At 43.4% G+C, this 27,480-nt stretch overlaps 1 protein-coding gene across 7 annotated transcripts in view; it reads right to left on the bottom strand.

The window, feature by feature from the left end:
• The window catches only part of LOC110534027 (leucine-rich repeat and calponin homology domain-containing protein 2), an 84,340-nt gene extending 59,129 nt beyond the window's left edge, over positions 1-25,211 (bottom strand). For 6 of the 7 annotated variants that reach the window (XM_090186807.1, XM_036990424.2, XM_090186808.1 and 3 more), the window contains exon 1: positions 24,879-25,211. In XM_090186807.1, the coding sequence (XP_090042933.1) occupies positions 24,879-25,113 (235 nt within the window). In that variant the 5' untranslated portion in view covers positions 25,114-25,211. The remainder of the gene's footprint in view (positions 1-24,878) is intronic. The other variant, XM_036990423.2, reaches the window with a different exon arrangement.
• Positions 25,212-27,480: the final 2,269 nt, after the last annotated feature.

Genomic DNA, 27,480 nt, shown 5'->3' with positions numbered 1-27,480 from the left:
GTGATTTAATCAGAATGAAAAATAGTCCTGACCAAAGCAGGGCTCCAGACTGTGACCATTTGATTTTAATTATTGGCATCAGTGCGAGTTGAACATTGTACATGGTCACCTCACTTAAAAACATCAGATTTTTTGGGGAGGCTAAAACCATGATAAGGTGCTCATGATTCCTGTAATTAAAGCTTCTGCCTGCCCCAGTACCGGTTTCGCTCAATATGGTCTGACTGCGACCCGCCCTGGACGGTTCTTACCTGAGCATGCAAGAACCGCCCAGGCAAAACCCTCCCAGTCTTTCGATTGGCTCCTGGCTACTTCCTTGTTTTACGGGTCGCAGTAGCAACCCGTTTTATTGACGAGTTTACCATTGAACTAGTGCGAGAGTTTGGATTTGGCCAGAGAGGATGAGTCAGCGTTCACGGTTCATTTTACACACAGAATAATTGTACAGTTGTTCAGTTAGTAAAACTGACAGCTGTTTGTTTTTGATGAAAGTACTGAAGAGTGCTCGTATGCGTTGCATGAGTGTGCTTGCTGTGACGGTCACCCCCCGACATTGGCTACACTTGTAGCTACTTCCCACGGCATTGTGGGATAGCAGGAGCGAGGGACACTGTGTCTCAGTGATGTTGCCGTTAATGCTCTCCCCGTTGAGTAGACTGTATCACAGTGATGTCTACACCGAGTGCACAAAACATTAGGAACACCTGCTCTTTCCATGACAGACTGACCAGGTGAATCCAGGTGAAAGTTATGATCCTTTATTGATGTTACTTGTTAAATCCACTTCAAATCAGTGTAGATGAAGGGGAGGAGACGGGTTAAAGAAGGATGTTTAAGTCTTGAGACAATTGAGGCATGGATTGTGTATGTGCGCCATTCAGAGGATGAAAGGGCAAGACAAAAGATTTAAAGTAACTTTGAATGGGCTATGGTAGTAGGTGCACCGGTTTGAGTGTGTCAAGAACTGCAACACTGCTGGGTTTTTTACACTCAAATTTCCCCATGTGATCTCAAGAATGGTCCACCACCCAAAGGACACCCAGCAAACTTGACACAACTGTGGGAAACAGAGTCAACCATGGGCAGCATGCCTGTGGAACACTTTCAAAACCTTGTAGAGTCCATGCCCCTAATTGAGGCTGTTCTGAGGGCAAAAGGGGGTGCAACTCAATATTAGAAAGGTTTTCCTAATGTTTTGTACACTCAGTGTATATGGCTACCAATATTAGTTATTTCTTGTGTTAGCCGTTATCCTACTTGAAATATAATCTTGGGAGGGGAGGAAAAATGGGCCACGTTACTAGCTACGGTCGGTGACACCACGATACAGCTGCCCAGTGAGAAAGAAAATGTGGTCTGACTGTATAACATTTTAAAATCCAATTGCGGGGGTAAACACAGCAACTGTTGTCACAGTTGAAGAGGTTCTCAGTTTTGTGTAGGTATAATGCTTGAGCTCAATAGCGACTATTTTACAACCAATATATTTGATATGGCTTTGCGGTACAGAGCGCGCAAAATGCACGTCAGTCATTTTGCGATTGCATAGGCCTCATTAGGTAGTAGTCTAGGCTACAACTGCAAAGTTATTTGGGACATTACATGTACTGTTAGATTAATGCATGGCTATTAACAGTGGCTATTATTTTTAGAGTTAGCGATCTAGCTTATGTGTTTTGAGTTTCCACCTACTGAGGTGGTGAATTAGCCCAGAGTAAAGTAGACTTCGATATCAGTGCGCATAGATGCAGGCAAATTTATCTACTGAACAACAACTAAAAAAAACAAATCTGAACATTCTGGAGCCCTATTTTAACAGTAAAATATAACATTGTCAACTTACAATTCATGACAATCACTGGATTAGGTTGCACATTCAAATATTTTGAATCACACCATGTTAAATAGAATTTGTTGAAAACCATCTCAGTAGTCTATTTCACTTCTTAATAAAGCACTGTGAATGACCTAAGATGCCAGTTGAATGAAAACGCGACTTTCAGAAATAAGATTAGATTGTTTCCTCATAGCAAACAGAAGCAACAATGTAACTATACGCCACAACAACCAAAAATGGTGCGACCAAATCATGGGTTGGTGCCACCAACCGAAAAAAAAAAAAAAAAAATGTTATACTGGAGCCCTGCTAGGTCAGTAGATGGACCTTAAATTATCTCATGTCCTTACACCCACATCTCATAAACATTGGAAGATTGCGAGTCGATTTATGCTGTGTTTGCACGGTTTCTAAAGAGAAATGTGTTTATTCACACAAACTCGAGGCATTTATGAGAGGCATTAAGACACACCCATTCCCAGAAACTCATGCACTTCGACACACATAGTCATGTGTGTGTGCTGGTGATGCGTCTCTGCTGATGCAGGTTTAATTGGCCCATGTGGGCCTGTGTGTGCTGGGGCCTGAGCTGATACAGTAATTAGAGACCCGTTTAAGGAGCTGCACAGCCCCTGGTAAACACACACAGCACAGGCTTTTCAATTACTCTTTTTATGGCTGCTCACACACCATCTTTATTAATACATACACGTACATAAGTACAGCAGCACCAAATAAACTATTGGGCAATACATGAATTGGCTTAACTGAATACAAGCCCATAGCTTTTGGGAAGTACTGTATGTATGTAGAGTCCTGTAGATTCAGGAGACATCTCTTTTCTATCCCACACAAACACATAGCCAATACGGTCTTGATCTCAGTCTCTCAGGCTAAACACAGAGACATATTAGGGCTCCCGAGTCGTGCAGTGGTCTAAGGCACCGCATCGCAGTGCCAGAGGCGTCACTCCAGACCCTAGTTTGATTCCAGGCTGCATCACAACCGGCCGGGATCTGGAGTCCCATAGGGCGGAGCACAATTGGCCCAGCGTCGTCCGGGTTAGGGTTCGGCCGGGGTAGGCCGTGATTGTAAATAAGAATGTGTTCTTAACTGACTTGCCTAGTTAAATAAAAGGTTAAATAAAATAAAAATGAATAAACATACAGAGAGATAAGCCTCCCATTAGGGGGTCCGAGAGAGAATTTAAGGTGTCCGACACATCTTTAACAGCTAGTAAAGGCTTTGCGGCCAATTCTATACTGAGAGATATTCTTCCTACATGCATCATTCATGTTGTACAGCACAGGTGTGCATCGATTTCCCCTTTCTGGCATGAAAACGCATCCAAAATGCACATATGCGTGTGCAGATATTACCCCCTCGTCCCAATCCTGTGATGTCAGAAGGTAGGAGCGCTGCATGGGAGCACCGTGTGAGAGAAGTCCATCCTACATGCCTTTGTTCTCTCACATGGCCCAGGCACACAGGGCCTAGCTACCTGGAGCGTTGGGCCAGTAACTGAAAGGTTGCTGATTAGAATCCCCGAGCTGACAAGATATAAATCTGTCGTTCTGCCCCTGAGCAAGGCAGTTAACCCACTGTTCCCCGGGCCAAGATGACGTGGATGTCAATTAAGGCAGCCCCCCGCACCTCTCTGATTCAGAGGGGTTGGGTTAAATGCAGAAGACACATTTCAGTTTTACATCTGACTAGGTATTCCCCTTTCCACGGACTGACTCAACATAACCCAGACCGTACCCACAGACACAGACAGTGAGAATGGCTGACTGACAGAGAGAGATACACGGACAAAGCTGGGGGAAAGACAGAGAGGATCATGGGAGCAGACAGACCGTCTAGACAGACATAAGAGACCGATATGAGAGTGACCAACTCGAGCATCACGTCGCTCTTCTGCTAATATGTGCAGGAAGAGATAGGTTGGGTGGATGTGCTGTGAATGGAAAGGCAAAGGGATCTCTCCCATTAAAAATAAAATAAAAATCAACTAACAGACATTCCCCTTTCCCCCTGAGGGGAAGACCAAAGTTGGCCCAGGCCCTCTTCTACAACTGGAAGTTTTGACTATGCCGGCTCCCATCTGTACATGCCTGCTGCCCCCCCCCCCCCCCGCCCCCCCGCTGGGCTCAACAAAGACCTAGCCACTATTGTTTGGGGAGCGTTTGATGCGCACGGGGTCGATGACGAAGGGGGTGGGGAGAAGAGTGCTGCTTTGCTTTTGTGATGCTGTCCGTTTCTCTGTCTCCATCCTTGCCCCTGACCAAACGCCATCTGTGGCAGGAGCAGGGAAGCAGGCAGGCAGGCAGGAAGACAGCAGGCCCTTTGTCCATTTGCTAGTGCACACAGAGTTCCAGCAAAACACGGCGGACTACCCCCCCAGCCAAACCATCATGCTGCAGCCTCTTCATCAAGTCCAGAAAGGGCTCTTTTATTCAGAGGACATTCAGACTAATAGATGAAGCCTGGTTGGTAGTGACGCTGAGAGCAGGAGGAGGTAGGAGGGTTGAATGAACTTGTAGTGTAATGTGAATAGGTAATGGCCCCGTCACACCTTCTCCAGTGGATGTGGTCTATCGTCTCGCAACAGACCGATGTAAATTAGCCTTGAGATAGGCTTGATATGTGACTAGGCAAGGCTTGATTTTAGTGGACGCATGAACTAGACTTAACCAAACCATGACATTTAGCTCATACTATCTGGTTCTACCATCAGATAATTACCCCTCCGGTAGAGTGGAGTGGGGTGTACTCGGCTGCAAAATGGCTGCCATTTAACACCAAGGTTAGGGTAGCACACCGCTGGTGGATGAAGAGGAGGCACAAAATGTCACCTTTTACTGGAACATCTCCTTTCAATTCAGTTGTTAGTGTACATTCTGTCTTAAAATGCATTATGCAAACATGGTACATTGCATGGAGCAAGAGAGATTGGCTCCAATGAAATGTAGCAACTCAGTCCGTTTGCCTTTCCTGCAAAGCAGTTTAACAAAGGAGACAGTATCGTATCAGTGGTTGTTGGGGCTGGGGCTGCTGGGCTAATTTGATGTGTGTCTCCAGAATGCTAGCTGCTGATCGAGGGAGATGACCTGTGGGGCAGTTGCTCCGCACACATGGCCCTCTGAAGTTACCACAGCACGCGCATGGCTCCAAATTAAACACATTCTAAGCAATGTTCTCCTCAGCTAATCACATTCATTTGGACCAAGATAAAACTCCCTAATAGAATTCTGTCCTTAATAGAATTATCAGCAGTCTTAAGCACACCGGGCATCAACAGAAACAGGGGGGGTGACGGTAAGAGCTCTTCTCGCCTAATATAGGCCTCCATCATTTCATTTTGTGTACTGGATTAACCTTCTCACATGATCCTTTCTGTTACTTGTAACGAATTAGTAGACTCGCGTGGATAAGTGTCAATGGACTAGCGTGGATAAGTGTCAATGGACTAGCGTGGCTAAGTGTCAATGGACTAGCGTGGATAAGTGTCAATGGACTAGCGTGGATAAGTGTCAATGGACTAGCGTGGATAAGTGTCAATGGACTAGCGTGGATAAGTGTCAATGGACTAGCGTGGATAAGTGTCAATGGACTAGCGTGGATAAGTGTCAATGGACTAGCGTGGATAAGTGTCAATGGACTAGCGTGGATAAGTGTCAATGGACTAGCGTGGATAAGTGTCAAAGGAGTAGCGTGGATAAGTGTCAATGGAGTAGCGTGGATAAGTGTCAATGGACTAGCGTGGATAAGTGTCAATGGACTAGCGTGGATAAGTGTCAATGGACTAGCGTGGATAAGTGTCAATGGACTAGCGTGGATAAGTGTCAATGGACTAGCGTGGATAAGTGTCAATGGACTAGCGTGGATAAGTGTCAATGGACTAGCGTGGATAAGTGTCAATGGACTAGCGTGGATAAGTGTCAATGGACTAGCGTGGATAAGTGTCAATGGACTAGCGTGGATAAGTGTCAATGGAGTAGCGTGGATAAGTGTCAATGGAGTAGCGTGGATAAGTGTCAATGGACTAGCGTGGATAAGTGTCAATGGACTAGCGTGGATAAGTGTCAATGGACTAGCGTGGATAAGTGTCAATGGACTAGCGTGGATAAGTGTCAATGGACTAGCGTGGATAAGTGTCAATGGACTAGCGTGGATAAGTGTCAATGGACTAGCGTGGATAAGTGTCAATGGACTAGCGTGGATAAGTGTCAATGGACTAGCGTGGATAAGTGTCAATGGACTAGCGTGGATAAGTGTCAATGGACTAGCGTGGATAAGTGTCAATGGCCTAGCGTGGATAAGTGTCAATGGCCTAGCATGGATAAGTGTCAATGGCCTAGCATGGATAAGTGTCAATGGCCTAGCATGGATAAGTGTCAATGGCCTAGCATGGATAAGTGTCAATGGAGTAGCGTGGATAAGTGTCAATGGAGTAGCGTGGATAAGTGTCAATGGAGTAGCATGGATAAGTGTCAATGGACTAGCATGGATAAGTGTCAATGGACTAGCGTGGATAAGTGTCAATGGACTAGCATGGATAAGTGTCAATGGACTAGCATGGATAAGTGTCAATGGCCTAGCATGGATAAGTGTCAATGGACTAGCGTGGATAAGTGTCAATGGACTAGCGTGGATAAGTGTCAATGGACTAGCGTGGATAATTGTCAATGGAGTAGCATGGATACGTGTCTATGGACTAGCATGGATAAGTGTCAATGGACTAGCATGGATAAGTGTCAATGGAGTAGCATGGATAAGTGTCAATGGAGTAGCATGGATAAGTGTCAATGGAGTAGCGTGGATAAGTGTCAATGGAGTAGCGTGGATAAGTGTCAATGGACTAGCGTGGATAAGTGGCAATGGACTAGCGTGGATAAGTGTCAATGGACTAGCGTGGATAAGTGTCAATGGACTAGCGTGGATAATTGTCAATGGAGTAGCATGGATAAGTGTCTATGGACTAGCATGGATAAGTGTCAATGGACTAGCATGGATAAGTGTCAATGGAGTAGCATGGATAAGTGTCAATGGAGTAGCATGGATAAGTGTCAATGGAGTAGCATGGATAAGTGTCAATGGAGTAGCGTGGATAAGTGTCAATGGACTAGCGTGGATAAGTGGCAATGGACTAGCGTGGATAAGTGTCAATGGACTAGCGTGGATAAGTGTCAATGGACTAGCGTGGATAAGTGTCAATGGAGTAGCGTGGATAAGTGTTCAATGGAGTAGCGTGGATAAGTGTCAATGGACTAGCGTGGATAAGTGTCAATGGACTAGCATGGATAAGTGTCAATTAATGCAAAAGTGGCATAGAATGTATAAATCAACAGTTTTAGAAATATAATATTGTCACTGGCAAAAAGACTGATATTTGATTCTCTTTAATGTTATTGTATGTTAACAATGAGCACGTAGACTTTATCAGCAAAATATGTAACAATAGAACTCTGGCCTGTCTGACAGGCATGCATGTGTTCAGACAGTTTTTCCCCCAGACATGTTGACGCAGACTAGCAAATCTACACAAAACCCCGAGGGACGAAATAGGAGTTCGGATTTTCAGCCATCTGTGAAAATCCTAATCAGATTGCCAAGAGTGTGGCAGCTTCATGAGTCAATACGTGTGCGTAAAATGGGAAAGTGTTAGCATTCTGGAGCCAGCGGAATGTGTATTTACATGGGTGTGTGTGGGAGTAGTGGGTTGTGCGATTTGGTCGGCTGGGAAAATCTAAGAGTGTTTACATGTGTATATGGAGGGAGTGTTGGCGTGTGTGGGGGAGGCGGTACTGTAGTTGAGGGGACTATGGAGGGTGTTGGTGTCCAGTATAACCATACCCTCTTTTGTTTTCATTGGTTGTAAGTGATCACATGACAGAGAGTCAAGCTTCACCACTGTAGCCAAATTTCAACTGACAGTGAAATACTATAGTGCTCAGGAGTCACGACACAATCAAACAATCACAGAACCAAATGTTCATGTTTAAATATCCTATATCTACAGCAGTTACCCCCATCCTATCATTGTTTTTTGTTGGAGGGAAAGTCTCTCTCGTTCTCCTGTATGTGCAGTGCAGTGTGTTGGTGCCCTTTGAGGTAGGGTAGGGTAGAGTTGCATAGCGTAGTAGGGTCATGCAGCAGCATGTTGGCTCAAACATCTGGCAGGTTGGGCATCTGCTCTCCAGCCTCTCTACAAGGTCAGGGCATCGGCTTACAGCTCTTAAACATTGCCATGGGAAAACAAACTGAACTGCCGGCAAACTGTCAACAACATACTGCAAACACACACAACTTGCCTTTCTCGGTCTTTGTATGCATCTCACGTAAATACGACACACACACACACACACACAAGCTCCATCTCATGAGTTTTGCATGAACACATGGCCTAGGTCTATGTTGACAGCTCCTGCAAGAACCCAACCACTAAAGAACAATGGAAATATCATTTTTCTTCTAATTATTTTACAACACTGTTGCTGTGCTGCTCTAAGTTGTGAAGCATTCTCAAAGTACTCTGTTGTATTCTGTGGTGTGGTTTTCTTGCTCCAGCATTCCATCTTTGATGATTCTGTTTGAGAGTTCTGTCTGCTGAGGATTCCACCTGGGAAGTGGAGTATATTATATACAGGGTTATATACAGGGTTCTGTCATCAGGGGTTGTCAAGAGTTGACCCCATTTAGTTGACATGACGATTGTTTGGTTGATAGAGTTTTAGTCGAGCAGTGGCAAATATATCTATTTTTTCAAACGTTATGGCGCACGAGACACCGGTCTGATTCACGCCTGTCTCAGTGGACTAGTCCATTGCTGAGGCTGCTGGGATGATCCTGTGAAAAAGGAAAAAAAATGCCTACCTGATTACTCATCTCTTGCGCAATTAGCCTACAGCTGTGTCTGTCTGTACAGAGACTCCTGGCACAGGAAACTGAGGGCTCAGACCATTTTACACAATGTTGCTAGAGTGAACCTCCGGCTGTATCCAAGTTAGTTGATACAATGTTTCAAGTTCCTTGCTGACAGGCCAAGCATAGCCAAAGTGATTTATAGGATATTTATTTTTAATAAGGATATTTTCTACCTGCGGGTTGCAATGTTTTTGTTGGCTTTATGTAGGCAATTTTTTACATATTGGTAATGGCAATAAGTTACTTTTAGAGTTGTATAATGTTCATTGAGATGTAATTTGTATTAACCACATGACATTGATTTCGCTATATGAAGACTTTTTTAAAAATAATTAATTGAAACTGTTCCAAAATGTGCATATGAAATCCTAACTAGCACGCGGATCAGTGGAAATGGTACAATAACATGGCATCCCAAATGGAAAAGGTTGCTGACCGCTGGTGTGGCAGAATCCACGAAGGCTAGCAGCAGCGGGGAACTGTGTTTTTTCTTTTGGTTAGGTTGTATTGGTTTCTGGCTGCCTCTTTAGTCATTTGTGTGTCTTCATTTTTAAATTTCAGTGCTTAAAGCATCAGTCAAATTAGCCTAGATACTGTATAATTTATTTTTATTCAAACATAGGGTGCGTCTACAGTGTATTCGAAAAGTATTCAGACCCCTTGACCTTTTCCTCATTTTTTTTGAATCAGCCTTATTCCCCCAATAAGTTAATTGTTCCTAAGCTACACACAATCCACCATAATGACAAAACAAAAAACAGGTTAAGAAATGTTTGCAAATATATAAAAAAATACAGTAATACCTTATTTACATGTCTTCAGACCCTTTACTCAGTACTTTGTTGAAGCACCTTTGGCAGCCTTGAGTCTTCTTGGATATGACGATACAAGCTTGGCACACCTGTATTTGGAGAGTTTCTCCAAATCTTCTATGCAGATCCTTTCAAACTCGGTCAGAATGGATGGGGAGCGTCACTGCACAGCTATTTTAAGGTCTCTCTAGAGATGTTCGATCAGGTTCAAGTCCGGGCTCTGGCTGGGCCACTCAAGGACATTCAGAGACTTGTCCCGAAGCCACTTGTCTTGGCTGTGTACTTAGGGTCGTCGTCCTGTTGGAAGGTGAACCTTCGCACCAGTCTGAGGTCCTGAGCACTCTGGAGCAGGTTTTCATCAAGGATCTCCCTGTACTTTGCTCCATTCATCATTCCCTCGCACCTGACTTGTCTACCAGTCCCTGCCGCTGAAAAACATCCCCACATCATGATGCTGCCACCACCATGACTCACCGTAGGGATGGTGATAGGTTTCCTCCAGGTGTGACACTTGGCATTCAGGCCAAAGATTTAAATATTGGTTTCATCAGACCAGATAATCTTTTTTCTCATGGTTTGAGAGTCTTTAGGTGCCTTTTGTCAAACTCCAGGCAGGCTGTCATATGCCTTCCCCTGAGGAGTGGCTTCCTACCATAAAATGCCACTCTACCATAAAATGCCTGATTGGTGGAGTGCTGCAGAGATGGTTGTCCTTCTGGAAGGTTCTCCCAGCTCCAGAGAGGAAATCTGGAGCTCTGTCACAATGACCATTGGGTTCTTGGTCACCTCCCTGACCAAGGCCCTTCTCACCCGTTTGCTCAATTTGCCCAAGCAGCCAGCTCTAGGAAGACTCTTGGTGGTCCCAAACTTCTTCAATTTAAGAATGATGGAGGCCACTGTGTTATTGGGGACTTTCAATGCTGCAGAAAGTTGTTGGTACCCTTCCCCAAATCTGTGCCTCCACACAATCCCGTCTCGGAGGTTTATGGACAATACCGTCGACCTTATGGCTTTGTTTTTGCTTTGACATGCACTGTCAACTGTGGAACCTTATGTAGACAGGTGTGTGCCTTTCCTAATTATGTCCAATCAATTGAATTTACCACAGGTGGACTCCAATCAAGTTGTAGAAACATCAAGGATGATCAATGTAAAATGGGATGCACCTGAGCTCAATTGAGTCTCATAGCAAAGGGTCTGAATACATTTTTTATTTTATTTATTTAAGTAGGCAAGTCCGTTAAGCACAAATTCTTATTTACAATGACGACCTACCCCGGCCAAACCGGACGACCCTGAGCCAATTGTGCGCCCCGCCCTATGTGCCAGTCAACAGTACCAGTCCAAAGTTTGGACACACCTACTCTTTCAAGAGTTTCTTTATTTTACTATTTTATACATTGTAGAAAAATAGTGAAGACATCAAACTATGAAATAACACAGAATCATGTAGTAAAAAAAAAAAAAAAAAAGTGTTAAACAAATCAAAATATATATTTTATATTTGAGATTCTTCAAAGTACCCACCCTTTGCCTTGATGAAAGCTTTGCACACTCTTGGCATTCTCTCAACCAGCTTCACAAGTCTTGAAGGAGTTCCCACATATGCTGAGCACTTGTTGGCTGCTTTTTCTTCAGTCTGCGGTCCAACTCATCCCAAACCATCTCAATTGGGTTGAGGTTGGGTGATTGTGGAGGCCAGGTCATCTGATGCAGCACTCCATCACTCTCCTTCTTGGTCAAATAGCCCTTACACCGCCTGGAGGTGTGTTGGGACATTGTGTTGAAAACCAAATGATAATCCCACTAAGTACAAACCAGATGGGATGGCGTATCACTGCAGAATGCTGTGGTAGCCATGCTGTGCCTTGAATTCTAAATACATCACTGACAGGGTCACCAGCAAAGCACCCACACAACATTACACCACCTCCTCCGTGGTGAAAACCACACGTGGAGATCATTCGTTCACCTACTCTGCATCTCACAAAGACACGGCGGTTGGAACCAAAAATCTCAAATTTGGACTCAGACCAAAAGGCCAGATTTCCACCGGGCTAATGTCCATTTCTCGTGTTTCCTGGCCCAAGCCCAATGGCGTGAAAGCTTAAGAATGCCGCTAAGATTAGACCTTTGTCTCCGGAGTACACATCTTCATCTCCTGAATACAAACCAAGTAAAAACGTCACGTTACGTCTTCTTGCTTTCCTCAGAACCTTGATGATCTCGAAGTGGAGTAGGTTGGCAGTGGTGAGCACTCTGAAGTTGAGCCAGACCAGGACGAAGTGGGTCTACCTGCGGTTACAGGTGTGGTAGAATCCTACCAGAGAAGAGTTTGGACCAGTGAGAATTAGATTTTTGGATAGAGTGGATTCCAGCTCACAAAACGGGACCCCCAAGTGCTGAAACGCGTAAAAATTCTATCCTCGGTTGCAACACTCCCTACCGAGTTCCAAACTGCCTCTGGAAGCAAGCTTCATGAAATGGGTTTCCAAGGCCGAGCAGCTGCACAAAAGCCAAAGATCACCATGCACATTGCCAAGCGTCAGCTGGAGTGGGTGTAAAGCTCACTGCCATTGGACTCTGGAACAGTGGAAACACCTTCTCTGAAGTGATGAATCACAAATCTGGATTTGGCAGATGCCAGGAGAACTCCACCTGCCCGAATACACAGTGCCAACTGTAAAGTTTGGTGGAGGAGGAATAATGGTCTGGGGATGTTTTTCATGGTTTGGGCTAGGCCTCTTAGTTCCAGGGAAGGGAAATCTTAACGCTACTGCATACAATGACAAAACAGAATCATCTGGCATATATGTGATATGTTAATACATCCATGTTTTATGCGTTATCCACACTCTCGTCCTCATAAGAACGTCCTTGGAGAATGCACTCAGAGCATGGAGCACGGTAATATGCATATTGAGAAACCACTATAGTTTCTACCTGATAAGGTCAGGTTAGGTTATATTTGCTATTCTGCGAGGCCCTATATTCAAATTTTTAAAAGTGTCACATGCACTGAGTACAACAGGTGCAGATTTTACTGTGAAATGCTTACTTACAAACCCTTAAACCAACAATGCAGTTCAAGAAATAGAGTAAAGAAAATATTTGCTAAATAATAAAATGTCACACAATAAGATTACATTTCAATAAGGAGGCTATACTGTATACAGGGGGTACCGGAACCAAGTCAATGTGCGGGGGTACAGGTTAGCCGATGTCATTTGTACATGTAGCAAAGAGAACAGTCTATGACTTGGGTGGCTGGAGTCTTTGACGACAACAAAAAAAATCCCGGGCCCACTATGTTGCTTTAGGTGCCATGGATTCGGACATGTTGCAGCAGTGTGTAGAAAGAAGAACCCATGATGTGAGAAATGTACAGGAGGGCATAGTCAGAGAGAGTGGCATTTGGGCCAGTCGTGGCACTTGATGAAGCATTGTGGCCAGTTGCATCACCTAAGGTATTTGCGCCAGTTGCCACACTTGCTGATTTGAAGTACCCTGTGAGAGAGAAACAGGTTGAGAGAGTGCCAGACTTTGCGTGGGGCAATAAGTTTCCTATGCTGACGCAGTGAAGAGAGTAGAGGATAGCCCAAGCGTGAGTGATTTGACTGGGAGCCACCCAGTGAATAGGCCTGACGAGAGAGAGATCCAGAAAGTACACGTTTAAGTAAGATTGGATTTCTTGCATTTATAGCCATGTTGATCAACTGCACTGCGTTGAAGGAGTGGAAATCACAGAAGATGGATGTGGTACTTGCAGCAGCAGAGAAATGTAAGAGATATTTTAGTTCAGAAAATCTACAGGAAGTTTTGAGATGAGAGAAGGGGTTCCTCCCAGGCCAACGGCCTGGTGTAGGATTGTTTAGGGACAAAGTAGTGGGATGAGGTGGTGGGTTTTGGGGAGTGTATAGGTGCAGGGTTTGATGGTGGTGCAAAATGTTTGGTAACGGAATTTCTCCCAAACTAAATATAAAAGTGTTGATATTAGTTGTCAGGGGTCTTTACTTCAACATGATTGTGTTTTGATGTATTTCTAATAGTCTAAAGACTTTTTCTGCTAGATGTTTTCTAAGACCCCTTTTCCATTTGTTTGACCAGAAAAAAAATCCTTTGCTTTTTTCAAATTTTAAGATGGAAATTGTTGAAAAATGTACAATATATGCCTTCATTTCTCTTAACTTTCATTTGAAACCCAATTTGATATACTCCCATGAACTTAACTTGCTGGGGCTCATGTGTCCTTTTACATGGGAAACGCCCTGGTGCTCATGTGTCCTTTTACATGGGAAACGCCCTGGTGCTCATGTGTCCTTTCACATGGGAAATGCCCTGGTGCTCATGTGTCCTTTTACATGAGAAACTCCCTGGGGCTCATGTGTCCTTTTACATGGGAAACTCCCTGGTGCTCATGTGTCCTTTTACATGGGAAACTCCCTGGTGCTCATGTGTCCTTTTACATGGGAAACTCCCTGGTGCTCATGTGTCCTTTTACATGGGAAACTCCCTGGTGCTCATGTGTCCTTTTATATGGGAAACACCCTGGTGCTCATGTGTCCTTTTACATGGGAAACTCCCTGGTGCTCATGTGTTCTTTTACATGGGAAACTCCCTGGTGCTCATGTGTCCTTTTACATGGAAATGCCCTGGTGCTCATGTGTCCTTTTACATGGAAATGCCCTGGTGCTCATGTGTCCTTTTACATGGAAATGCCCTGGTGCTCATGTGTCCTTTTACATGGAAATGCCCTGGTGCTCATGTGTCCTTTTACATGGAAATGCCCTGGTGCTCATGTGTCCTTTTACATGGGAAACGCCCTGGTGCTCATGTGTCCTTTTACATGGGAAACGCCCTGGTGCTCATGTGTCCTTTTACATGGGAAACGCCCTGGTGCTCATGCGTCCTTCTACATGGAAATTACCATGAACAGATCCTCCTGAAGAAGAGAGAAGAAGTGCCTGCCCTGGTTTGTCCAACCATCTATCTATAATGTGTTTTTCTGAACTAATGACAATTATTTTCATGTCATGACTGTCAGTGTCATGTGCAAGAATTGTCTACTGACTTACAGTTTCTTGGATAAAGAAATCACAATCATTAAAACCTTCACTTTACATGATCCGTCTGTCAACTGCTATTCAAAGCGCTACTGACTCAATCGTCCTAAAACTAAAATAGAGAGAGGTTTCTTTTTCTGAACCAGAAGTCATGTACTTGGACTTAAAATCAGCGTAGAAATAGGACACATTATCCATGCAACTGACGCATTTCTCCTTTCATCCCAACAGTGTTCTTTGAACAGGACTATCTCCATCTGCCAGTTGAGATTTAATGGAGGATTTGATAATGCCAGCTTAAACATTGTATTCCATTTCTTTCATTTTTTTCTCTCTCAAATATGACAAAGTCATCATCAAGAGGAATCCCTTGTGGAAAATGGCAAAAAGGAAGAAAAAAAAAATGGCAGAGCCTTTTCCTTTTACGCAAAAGCCTTTTTCGCCACTGTTCACCTATCCTCACATTCTACACTACAAGGTGTTACAATCATGTGTGAATGGAAATGCACCTTCTATAAAACAAAAACAGCCTTCTTTATCCATCCGCTTGTCCTCACTTCCTTTAGCAGCACTAATCTACAGCAAACATATCCTTTTGTAGCACAGAGAAAAAGGTGAATGTAGCAGCACTGACCAAACACACCACACCCATAGCAGTATATTCAGCCAATCGTCTTCTTGCCTTACATACTGTCTGCAACAACACTCTAAATCCCTATCAACACTCCATGCGTTCAATGTCAACATGGGCGGCATATCTCTCTTCTTTCACAGGTCCTCACTATCCTTACACTTAAATAACTTGCCAAGTAACTTCTCACTGGCAGGTCTTGCCTTTGACAGGAACATTACATCCTACCTGATAAGACAATAAGCCTGCTCGGTCACCACTACACACACACGCACGCGCACACACAGCCATGCCAGAAATAGTGCACACAAACTTCCTGTATTCACAGCTTCTCATGTCTCGGTATGATGCATTTTTTATTTATACACGTCGCTCTGGTATTCTTGTCCAGTGATAGACCATAGCAACAGTATACACTTAACACTTACTATGATGTGCTGAAACCAACTCACACGGTCATCATGTCACAAGATTGAAGTCAGATCATGTGTTGAACTGATCAAACTGTGACGTTAGTATGTTTTGTTTTTAGCAGCTAACAAATGCATCTCGTTCCAAAAATAGACCAACAAGTATCTCGTTAGCTGGCTGAAGGAACATTCCATGTATAATTCAAACACAGCACTTCAAAGTAGGCAAGAATAAATTAACATCTCTGAGGCAGTCTAGTAGGCATACTGTAGGTCTCTCCTATCTACACTGAAAAAAATATATATATAAAAGGCAACATGTAAAGTGTTGGTCCCATGTTTCATGAGCTAATATATATATATTTTTTTAAATCACAGAAATGTTTCATACACACAAAAAGCTTATTTCTCTCTAATTGTGCACACATTTGTTTACATCCCTGTTAGTGAGTTATCCTTTCTCAAGATAATCCATCCACCTGACAGGTGTGGCATATCAATAAGTTAATTAAACAGCATGATCATTACACAGGTGCTACTTGTGCTGGAGACAGTAAAAGGCCACTAAAATGTGCAATTGTCACAACACAATGCCACAGATGTCTCAAGTTGAGGGAGCGTGCAATTAGAATGCTGACTGCAGGAATGTCCACTAAAGCGGTTGCCAGAGAATTGAATGTTAATGTCAATGAAAATGTCACAGTTCTTCCATGGCCTGCATACTCACCAGGCATGTCACCCATTGAGTATGTTTGGGATGCTCTGGATCAATGTGTACGACAGCGTGTTCCAGTTCCTGCCAATATCCAGCAACTTTGCACAGCCATTGACGAGGAGTGGGACAACATTCCAAAGGCCACCATCAACAGCCTAATCAACTCTCTGCGAAGGAGGTGTCACACTCCATGAGGCAAATGGTGGTCACACCAGATACTGACTGGTTTTCTGATTCAGGCCCCTACTTTTTTTTTTAAGGTATCTGTGACCAACAGATGCATATCTGTATTCGCAGTCATGTGAAATCCATAGATTAGTGCCTAATATATTTCAATTGACTGATTTCCTTATATGAACTGTAACTTAGTAAAATCTTTGAAATTCTTGCATGATGCATTTAATTGATATATTTGTTCAGTATAAGTAGAGGGGACTCTTGCATATAGGACACAATTCTTTACCTAAATGTACACAATAAATCACAACCCACTGGACACAGACCTCAAATCAATTTCTATTCCACGTTGGTTCAACAGAAACCAGTATGTGCCCAGTGGGAATGAACTTTATTACTCTGTATTCATTTTTAACTAAGACCTTTGTGAAACCTGATTTAAATAATTTCCCTAACATCACAGGCTAGGAGCTATTTTCAATCTGACTAGGCTGGTGTTTGCCATTTCCCCTTCATTTGTTATGAGACATCAGGCAGGCACACTGCCTGATGTGTTTGCATTTGTCAACTAGCTCACCCAAGTAGCCTACATTGCCCACCAAGACCATGCAATGACATAATTAGACACCCAAACAACAAATACAAACACACAGAAACACAAACCAACTCCTATACAGTCACTTCCTCTTGAGTTAGTTACCCTGGGTTTGCAAAAGGAAGACTCTGTTCCTCTGAAACTAGTGACTTGTTTGGAAACAGTGGGTGTGTTAATTCAGGAGCTGACAGGGGGTTGACCCAGAAACAGCTAGTTTTGTTTTAACACATGGGCACTAACTCCATCAGAGGCCTTGACAGCAGACGACTGCAACCAAAACAGACAACTTTACATAACACGCACATTATGAATAGCCCTTTAGAATCATTGTCATACTAGATCACTGTCCTATTCACAGAAGAATTGAGACTAATCCCACTACAGTACTGAACACCAGGGGAGTCATGCACCACCATAATCTGAGGGGGCACAAATTACATGAGGAAGGCTTTGGGGTGGACCGGAGGTGGGCTAAATTGGAGAATTTAACATTTTTTCAAGCACATGAAACTACTTTTTCCTACCATCTAGAGCCATAATCATTATGCTTAATCGATGTTAACAATCATTTATCTGCATCCTCCTGACAGGTGTTTTTTTTTTTTAAATTATAAACTAAATATGCATCTCTACTCAAATCTTGGTAAATGATTGAAAGGAATATGAGTCTTGTTCAGTACATTCAGTAACTGTTTGCTTTTCTGAGGTCTACCAATGGTGTCAGCAGGCTTTTTTTTATTTCACCTTCATTTCAGATGCCAAGATGACGTAGCAGTCAGACGTCTTTGTCCTGTCGTGTCCCTTGTATATATCGTTTTACATATTTTTCGTCGCATATCCTTTAAATTATTTTGCTAAACCTCATCATCTAAATACTCTCCTGCAACCCGCCTCACCCAATGTGACGTGGATCTGCTTTTTTTTCCTAAAGTATTTAGATTTACTTCGGATCTGGAATCCCTCAACTGAAGCTAGCCCGGCCAGGGCTCCTGTGCTACCACCGAAGCATACTCCTGGGCTGCAATATCGGCCTGCTAGCTACCTAGAGCTACTTGGAACCCTACTAATTCAACGACTGGTCTATCGACGTCACCGCACAAAGATTCAAAAACAGACTTACCCCCATTGCGACGTCCCCCCCCCCCCAAAGGCTAACTTTCAGCCGTATTCATTGACCTGGCCAAGGCTTTCGACTCTGTCAATCACCACATCCTCATCGGCAGACTCGATAGCCTTGGTTTCTCAAATGATTGCCTCGTCTGGTTTACCAACTACTTCTCTGATAGAGTTCAGTGTGTCAAATCGGAGGGCCTGTTGTCTGGTCCTCCGACAGTCTCTATGGGTGTGCCACAGGGTTCAATTCTCGGGCCGACTCTCTTTTCTGTATACATCAATGATGTTGCTCTTGCTGCTGGTGATTCTCTGATCCACCTCTACGCAGACGACACCATTTTGTATACTTCTGGCCCCTCCTTGGACACTGTGTTAACTAACCTCCAGACGAGCTTCAATGCCATACAACTCTCCTTCCGTGGCCTCCAACTGCTCTTAAACGCAAGTAAAACTAAATGCATGCTTTTCAATTGATCGCTGCCCGCACCTGCTCGCCCGTCCAGCATCACTACTCTGGATGGTTCTGACTTAGAATATGTGGACAACTACAAATACCTAGGTTAGACTAAACTATCCTTCCAGACTCACATTAAGCATCTCCAATCCAAAATGTAATCTAGAATCGGCTTCCTATATCGCAACAAAGCATCCGTCACTCATGCTGCCAAACATACCCTCGTAAAACTGACCATCCTACCGATCCTCGACTTCGGTGATGTCATCTATAAAATAGCCTCCAACACTCTACTCAACAAACTGGATGCAGTCTATCACAGTGCCATCCGTTTTGTCACCAAAGCCCCATACACTACCCACCATTGCGGGCTTCATACTCGTCGCAAAACCCACTGGCTACAGGTTATCTACAAGTCTCTGCTAGGTAAAGCCCTGCCTTATCTCAGCTCACTGGTCACCATAGTAGCACCCACTCGTAGCACGCGCTCCAGCAGGTATATCTCACTGGTCACCCCCAAAGCCAATTCCTCCTTTGGTCGTCTTTCCTTCCAGTTCTCTGCTGCCAATGACTGGAACGAACTGCAAAAATCTCTGAAGCTGGAGACTCATATCTCCCTCACTAGCTTTAATCACCAGCTACCAGAGCAGTTTACAGATCACTGCACCTGTACTTAGCCTATCTGTAAACAGCCCATCTATCTACCTACCTCATCCCCATACTGGTATTTATTTATTTTGCTCCTTCGCATCCCAGTATCTCTACCTGCACATTCATCTTCTACCGATCTATCATTCCAGTGTTTTAATTGCTATATTGTAATTACTTCACCACCATGGCCTATTTATTTCCAAAGAAGCAAAATAAATAAAATAACAGTATGGGGATGGGGTAGTTGGATGGGCTATTTACAGATGGGCTATGTACAGGTGCAGCAGTGATCTGTAAGCTGCTCTGACAGCTGGTGCTTAAAGCTAGTGAGGGAGATATGAGTCACCAGCTTCAGTGATTTTTTTGCAGGCTTGCCAGCTAAGATGGCGCTGGAGAAGAATGTTGACGTTTTACATGTTCCTATCCAATTGTGTTTTTTTGTTTGTTTCTTTGTGGTGTTTGTAACTTATTTTGTACATGTTGCTGATATGGTCTCTTATGACTGAAAATAACTTCTGGACATCAGAACTGCGATTACTCACCACGAACTGGCAGAATCCTTTTTTTCCTTTAACGAGTCCGACGAGCCCAACCTGAATGACATATTGCTTTCCCGGGAACAGGCCCAGATCTCTGTCATTTGCCTGAAGAGAAGTCGGAGAAAAAGGGGCCGGTGGGCGGGCTGCCTTCTGAGAACTCATAGGTGATTGAATAAACCCCAACTGCCTTCCATTCTGCTAGCAAACGTGCAATCTTTGGAAAATAAAATCGATGACCTACGTGGAAGATTAAACTACCAACAGGACATTCAAAACTGTAATATCTTATGCTTCACGGATTCGTGGCTGAATGACAACATTATCAACATACAGCCGGCTGGTTGTGCGCTGTACCGGCAGGATAGAACAGCAGCATCTGGTAAGATAAGGGGCAAGGGACTATGTATTTTTGTAAATAAACAGCTGGTGCACAATATCTAAGGAAGTCTCAAGGTTTTGCTCACCTGAGTAGGTGTGGTCTACAGCTTATCATGAGATACTCTATCTACCTAGAGAGTTTTTATTTGTATATGTCGTAGCTGTCTACATACCACCACAGACTGATGCTGGCACAAAGACTGCACTAAATGAGCTGTATTCAGCCACAAGCAAACAGGAAAATGCTCACCCAGAGGCGGCGCTCCTAGTGGCCGGAGACTTTAATGCAGGGAAACATAAACTGATCTTACCAAATTTCTATCAGCATGTTAAAGGTGAAACCAGAGGGGGAAAAAAAAAACTCACATAGAGATGCAAACAAAGCTCTCCCTTGCCCTCCATTTGGCAAATCTGACCATAATTCTATCCTCCCGATTCCTGCTTACAAGCAAAAATTAAAGCAGGAAGCACCAATAACTTGAACAATAAAAAAGTGGTCAGATGAAGCAGATGCTAAGCTACAGGACTGTTTTGCTAGCACAGACTGGAATATGTTCCGGGATTCCTCCGATGGCATTGAGGAATACACAACATCAGTCATGGGCTTTATCAATAAGTGCATCGATGATGTCATCCCCACAGTGACCGTACATACATACCCCAACCAGAAGACATGGATTACAGGCAACATCTGCACTGAGTTAAAGGCTAGAGCTGACTCTTTCAAGAAGTGGGACTCTAACCCGGAAGCTTATAAGAAATCCCGCTATGCCCTCAGACAAACTATCAAACAGGCAAAGCATCAATACAGGACTAAGATCGAATCGTACTACACCGGCACTGGTGTTCGTTGGATGTGGCAGGGCTTGCAAACCATTATAGACTACAAAGTAGAGGTCGACCAATTAATCGGAATGGCCGATTAATTAGGGCCGATTTCAAGTTTTCATAACAATCGGAAATCTGTATTTTTGATCGCCGATTTGCCAAAAAAACTACTTTTTTTTACTACTTAGGAACGGTGGGTTAACTGCCTCGTTCAGGGGCAGAAAGACAGATTTTCACCTTGTCAGCTCGGGGGATTCAATCTTGCAACCTTACAGTTAACTAGTCCAACGCAATAAGGACCTGCCTCTCTCTCGTTGCACACCACAAGGAGACTGCCTGTTACGCAAACGCAGTAAGCCAAGGTAAGTTGCTAGCTAGCATTAAACTTATCTTATAAAAAACAATCAATCATAATCACTAGTTAACTACATGGTTGATGATATTACTAGATATTATCTAGCGTGTCCTGTGTTGCATGTAATCTGACTGAGCATACAAGCATACAAGTATCTAAGTATCTGACTGAGCGGTGGTAGGCAGAAGCAGGCACGTAAACATTAACTCAAACAGCACTTTCGTGCGTTTTGCCAGCAGCTCTTCGTTGAGCATCAATCATTGCGCTGTTTATGACTTCAAACCTATCAACTCCCGAGATGAGGCTGGTGTGACCGAAGTGAAATGGCTGGCTAGTTAGCGCGCGCTAATAGCGTTTCAAACTTCACTCGCTCTGAGCCTTGGAGTGGTTGTTTCCCTTGCTCTGCATGGGTAACGCTGCTTCGATGTGGTGGCTGTTGTCGTTGTGTTGCTGGTTCGAGCCCAGGTACGGGCGAGGAGAGGGACGGAGGCTATACTGTTACACTGGCAATACTAAAGTGCCTAGAAGAACATCCAATAGTCAAAGGTTAATGAAATACAAATGGTATACAGGGAAATAGTCCTATAATAACTACAACCTAAAACTTCTTACCTGGGAATATTGAAGACTCATGTTAAAAGGAACCACCAGCTTTCATATGTTCTCATGTTCTGAGCAAGGAACTGAAACGTTAGCACATATTGCACTTTTACGTTCTTCTCCAACACTTTGTTTTTGCATTATTTAAACCAAATTGAACATGTTTCATTATCTACTTGAGGCTAAATTGATTTTATTTATGTATTTTATTAAGTTAAAATAAGTGTTCATTCAGTATTGTTGTAATTGTCATTATTACAAATACATATAAAAAAATAAAAAAAAAATATTGGCCGATTAATCGGTATCTGCTTTTTTGGTCCTCCAATAATTGGTATCGGTATCTTCGTTGAAAAATCATAAATCGGTCGACCTCTACTACAAAGGGAAGCACAGCCGAGAGCTGCCCAGTGACACGAGCCTACCAGATGAGCTAAATGACTTCTACGGTCGTTTCGAAGCAAATAACACTGAAACATGCATGAAAGCACAAGCTGTTCCGGAAGACTCTGTGATCACGCTCTCCACAGCCGATATGAGTAAGACCTTTAAACACGTCAACATTCACAAGGCCCCAGGGCCAGACGGATTACCAGGACGTGTACTCCGAGCATGTGCTGACCAACTGGCAAGTGTCTTCACTGACATTTTCAACCTCTCCCTGTCCGAGTCTGTAACACCAACATGTTTTAAGCAGACAACCATAGTCCCTGTGCCCAAGAACACTAAAGGTAACCTGCCTAAATGACTACCGACCCGTAGCACTCACATCTGTAGCCATGAAGTCCTTTAAAAGGCTGGTCATGGCTCACATCAACACCATTATCCCAGAAACCCTAGACCCACTCCAATTTGCATAACGCCCTAACAAATCTACAGATGATGCAATCTCTATTGCACTCCACACTGCCCATTCCCACCTGGACAAAAGGAATAACCTATGTGAGAATGCTATTGGCCGCTCAGCGTTCAACACCATAGTGCCCTCATCAATAAGGGACTAAACACCTCCCTCTGCAACTGGATCCTGGACTTCCTGACGGGCTACCCCCAAGTGGTAAGGTTAGGGAACAACACATCCGCCATGCTGATCCTCAACACAGGGGCCTCTCAGGGGTGCATGCTCAGACCCCTTGTGTACTCCCTGTTCACTCATGACTGCATAGCCAGGCACGACTCCAACACCATCATCAAGTTTGCCGATGACACAACAGTGGTAGGCCTGATCACCGACAACGACGAGACAGCCTATAGGGAGGAGGTCAGAGACCAGGCCATGTGGTGCAAGGACAACAACCTCTCCCTCAACGTGATCAAGACAAAGGAGATGATTGTGGACCACAGGAAAAAGAGGACCGATCACGCCCCCTTCTCATCGACGGGGCTGTAGTGGAGCCGGTTGAGAGCCTCAAGTTCCTTGGTGTCCACATCACCAACAAACTAAAAATGGTCCAAGCACACCAAGACAGTCATGAAGAGGGTACGACAACACCTATTCCCCCTCAGGAGACTGAAAAGATTTGGCATGGGTCCTCAGATCCTCAAAAGGTTCTACCTCTGCACCATCCTGACTGCTTGCATCACTGCCTGGTATGGCAACTGCTCGGCCTCCGATCGCAAGGCACTACAGAGGTTAGTGCGTACGGCCCAGTACATCACTGGGGCAAAGCTACCTGCCATCCAGGACCTCTACACCAGGCAGTGTCAGAGGAAGGCCATAAAAATTGTCCAGCCAAGTAATAACAAACATGAAGCTCAGTATGTTTAACTGCATTCTGTCTCATCACCACCATCAATAATTCCACCACCTGGCTTCAGAGGCCACACAATCAGGCACCACATGCATGATGTACAGTTGGCTATTAGACCCTGCAGTCTGGGAATCCAGCAGCATCATCATTTCATAAGACAAATTAATGCTTCAATTCTGCCAAAACATACATAAGCTACATCTACATGGATTCAATAAACTGTAGGCTATTGATAGTGTATAGTATAGGCCTGCTATGTGTTCAACCACATGAACAGCATACATTGTACTCTCAAATCGACATGTGATATTTGACCTCTTGAGAATAAAATATACATTTACTAATTTCATATCTATTCACTTAAAATTATGATTCAACAGAAATTAAACGAATGTGTCTGTTCAATCCAAATCGATCTCGTACATCCCTAAGGGGGTAATGCGCCTATACACCCATCATTGTGGCTATGGAGACGGCGTATCTTTTGTCTTCGTCTGCCGGAGACAAAATAGCATATCAGTGAACATGCATAAATATTCATTGGGCAAGGTTTTACGATTCATCTTCCCATTCGCTAATAATGTGCTTCACCTAGCCAGGCTACTCACCATCTAAATGTAGGTTAATGTAAAGCCACTCTATCGCCCTGACTTAGTTGCGCTTGTCATTTCATTCATGCATATGGTATCAACAAGGGAGCGATTGGGGAGTAAACGATCAAAACAACTAAACAAGCCGTTGCCGCGGCATTGCAATCACAATTGTAGAGAACGTGAATACTATGGCACATTTTTACACATTCAGCTCAGCCATTCTATTCCTTGCTTAGACACCACGATACGAAAGCCAATGCAACACTGTGTCTATTGCACAATTCATCAAACAGAGCTGTTTGTGAAAATAGCTCATGGTAGGCTAATATAATAGTGCGCACCACGTTCAATTGTATACACATTTTGCTACCTTGTTGCATGGCACGCCTATTTGTTCAACCAGCTGAAGCCAGCGGGTCTCAGGAACAGCGAGCACTTCGGAAACCCACCTGCCTGCGTTGTATCAGTAAGATCATAGCACAGTCCAGGGTAGTCTCTCAGCTTCCTCCCGCTAAGATTCAACGTCCCTGAGCACACAGCATCCTCCAGAGCGCGGTCTAAACTCCGGGCCGTGTGGAGCTGATGCTGGTTGATCCCCGGGTTCCAGTGAGGTCCGTTGGATAAGTGATGGTTTGGAAGAGCAGTTACAGCTCCCACACCTCCCTGACTCGACGCCATTTTCATAAGAGGAATTATTCTTACAATAATAACAAGCGGTAGTTTCTCTGCACATGCGCACAAAGTAGAGACTCCTGGGACTGTAGGCTAGACGTTAGGGGAAGGGCTTCTGAGAGGGCGTGGGCTCGGTTTAGCGCCGATGCTAAATTCGTTTTTTACTGGATATTTGGTGGATATTCTCTCGTAAATAGCTATTGAACCAAGCATGCCATAACTTTGAATAAGGTATATTCTGAAACAGGGTTGGAGGGATAAAAATCCTCACTTTTTTTGTTTTTGTTTTAAATAATAGGATCTAATATTTCAATCTTGAATAGCTCTTTCACAAAGCATGCCATGACTATGAAAATGATATATTCTGAGTAAAGGGAGGTTGAACAAAAATGGTCTATGTGCTTATGGATAATTGGTTATTTGATTCTAAAGATGACTTGGAAAAAACGGAAAACGGCTCATTTTTTTGTTTTTAAATTTGAAAAACGAAAATCGGAAAACGAATTGATTTGTCATTTATTTGTCAAAATTATTATTATTATTATTAACCCTGCATTCTAATTAATTAAAAGCCCCTAAAAGAATCTGTGTTTTTATTTACAGTAGTGATGGACAGCTGGAGGCATTTTGTTTTTCACAAGTGTAGCAGGCTGTGAGTTCTGCAAACACCGTTTCCAGGATGGGCTATTAGCACAACAATAGACTCTTCAACCTTTACAAAAGGATAGTTGTGCTGCCATCCTGTTAGAAGGTAACAGATTATTTTATTACAATGGTTAAATTGGATTTTCATTGTGTTCAATGGTGTTATTTGCCCCCTAGTGGAGCTTTCTGGTACTTAGAAAGACTACGCAAACAGGAAGTAGAGAATTTGTTCTGCACGCATAGAAGTAGCTTGTCACGCTTCAGCCTTGGAAAATATTTGTTTGTAAATTCGATTCAAGCATTTAGCTAATGATGATAATCTTGTTATTGATAGAGTTGCTTACATATCAATGTTGGTTGGTTGCATTTACTCACAAAATGCCTTTAATGTATGTCGTTAGCTGTATTACTTTGCTCGTGCGTCATGCAAACGAATTGTAAAATATACAATACTGTAGTTTTGTTACTGTTTCTAGTGTAATATGCTTTGTTATTCTACATAGATGGTTGTACATTATTAGAGTAATGAAAGGAGCCAATTACCATATGAGTAACAATTAGCTATATGGTTTGGCATCGTGCCAGATGCATGGTACCCTAGCGCATGCTTTGTATTTATGCAACTTCAAATGTTTAATGTACAGCTACAGTATGTCGGTGTGAATTGAATATTAAAGTATATTATTTTCTGTATTTTGCAGTTTCACAACATAAACGTTTTCAGTATATTCATTCAAGAAAAGTCACGCCTTGGGAGTTTTATTGAAGACTTAGTTGTTAGCTATCTGTCTAGTTTTTTACATGGGAACGCAACTCAAGGGCAGAATAATAGTGTAATAGCTCGGCTACAGTAGGTGTGAAAAGAAATCCCCCAAATTTGCAATTTATTTAGTACTCTAAAGTTTTACATTTGTAACTAGTAATCTCATGCAACCGCAAAATGTCAGATCAAGCACATACTGTACAGAATTTATGCTTTCGTTAATAAAATGATAAAAATACTCTTTCAAAATGCAGATGTTTATTTCAACTATCAGCAGGACAAAAGGGAATACATATCATTGAATGACAGAGCATGGGGACTGGTCTTGGGCAAGTCAGTTAAGAACTAATTTTTATTTACAAAGATGGCCTACTCCGGCCAAACCTGGACAACACTGGGCATATTGTGCTCCCCCTATGGGACTCCCAATCATAGTCGGATGTGATGCAGCCTGGATTCGAACCAGGAACTGAGATGCAGTGCATTAGACCCCTGCACCACTGATAAATCAATCAGATTTTTATTTGGAAATGTTAGGATTATTTTGCTCTTCACTTGCAGTCCCTTAGTAGCTAAGGCCTACTTCCGACCGGTCCCGTTGAACAGCGCCATATTGTCCTAACTGAAACCCTTAATTAAATCGCTTTAGCCGTGATTGTAAAATGAATCAGCTGATGCATTGGACAAGACCCAGGTGGTTTTGGAGGAGAGTCTTTCGTCATTGGCAGAGAGTCAGGCGGAGAATGACGCATTGAAGAGGGTGAGGAACGAGATGGAGTCACAATCCATGCCAGGCACACCTGTGAGCTCTGGAACTCCACCTCATTTTTGTGGACTCCTTGATGAAAATACCTGTCTATTTGTGGAAAAATCACCCTGATTAACTCTTTAGTCAAATCACAGTTTACCTAATTGCTTATGGTTTTGCCTACACCTAGCGACCTGTTAAAATTATATGAGCAATTTTTTTT

The sequence above is a fragment of the Oncorhynchus mykiss genome, chromosome 10, assembly GCF_057628025.1.
Source record: "Oncorhynchus mykiss isolate SJ-2025 chromosome 10, ASM5762802v1, whole genome shotgun sequence".
NCBI lineage: Eukaryota > Metazoa > Chordata > Actinopteri > Salmoniformes > Salmonidae > Oncorhynchus > Oncorhynchus mykiss.
The sequence above is the reverse complement of the archived record's forward strand: the minus strand, read 5'-3'. Positions and strand labels throughout refer to the sequence as shown.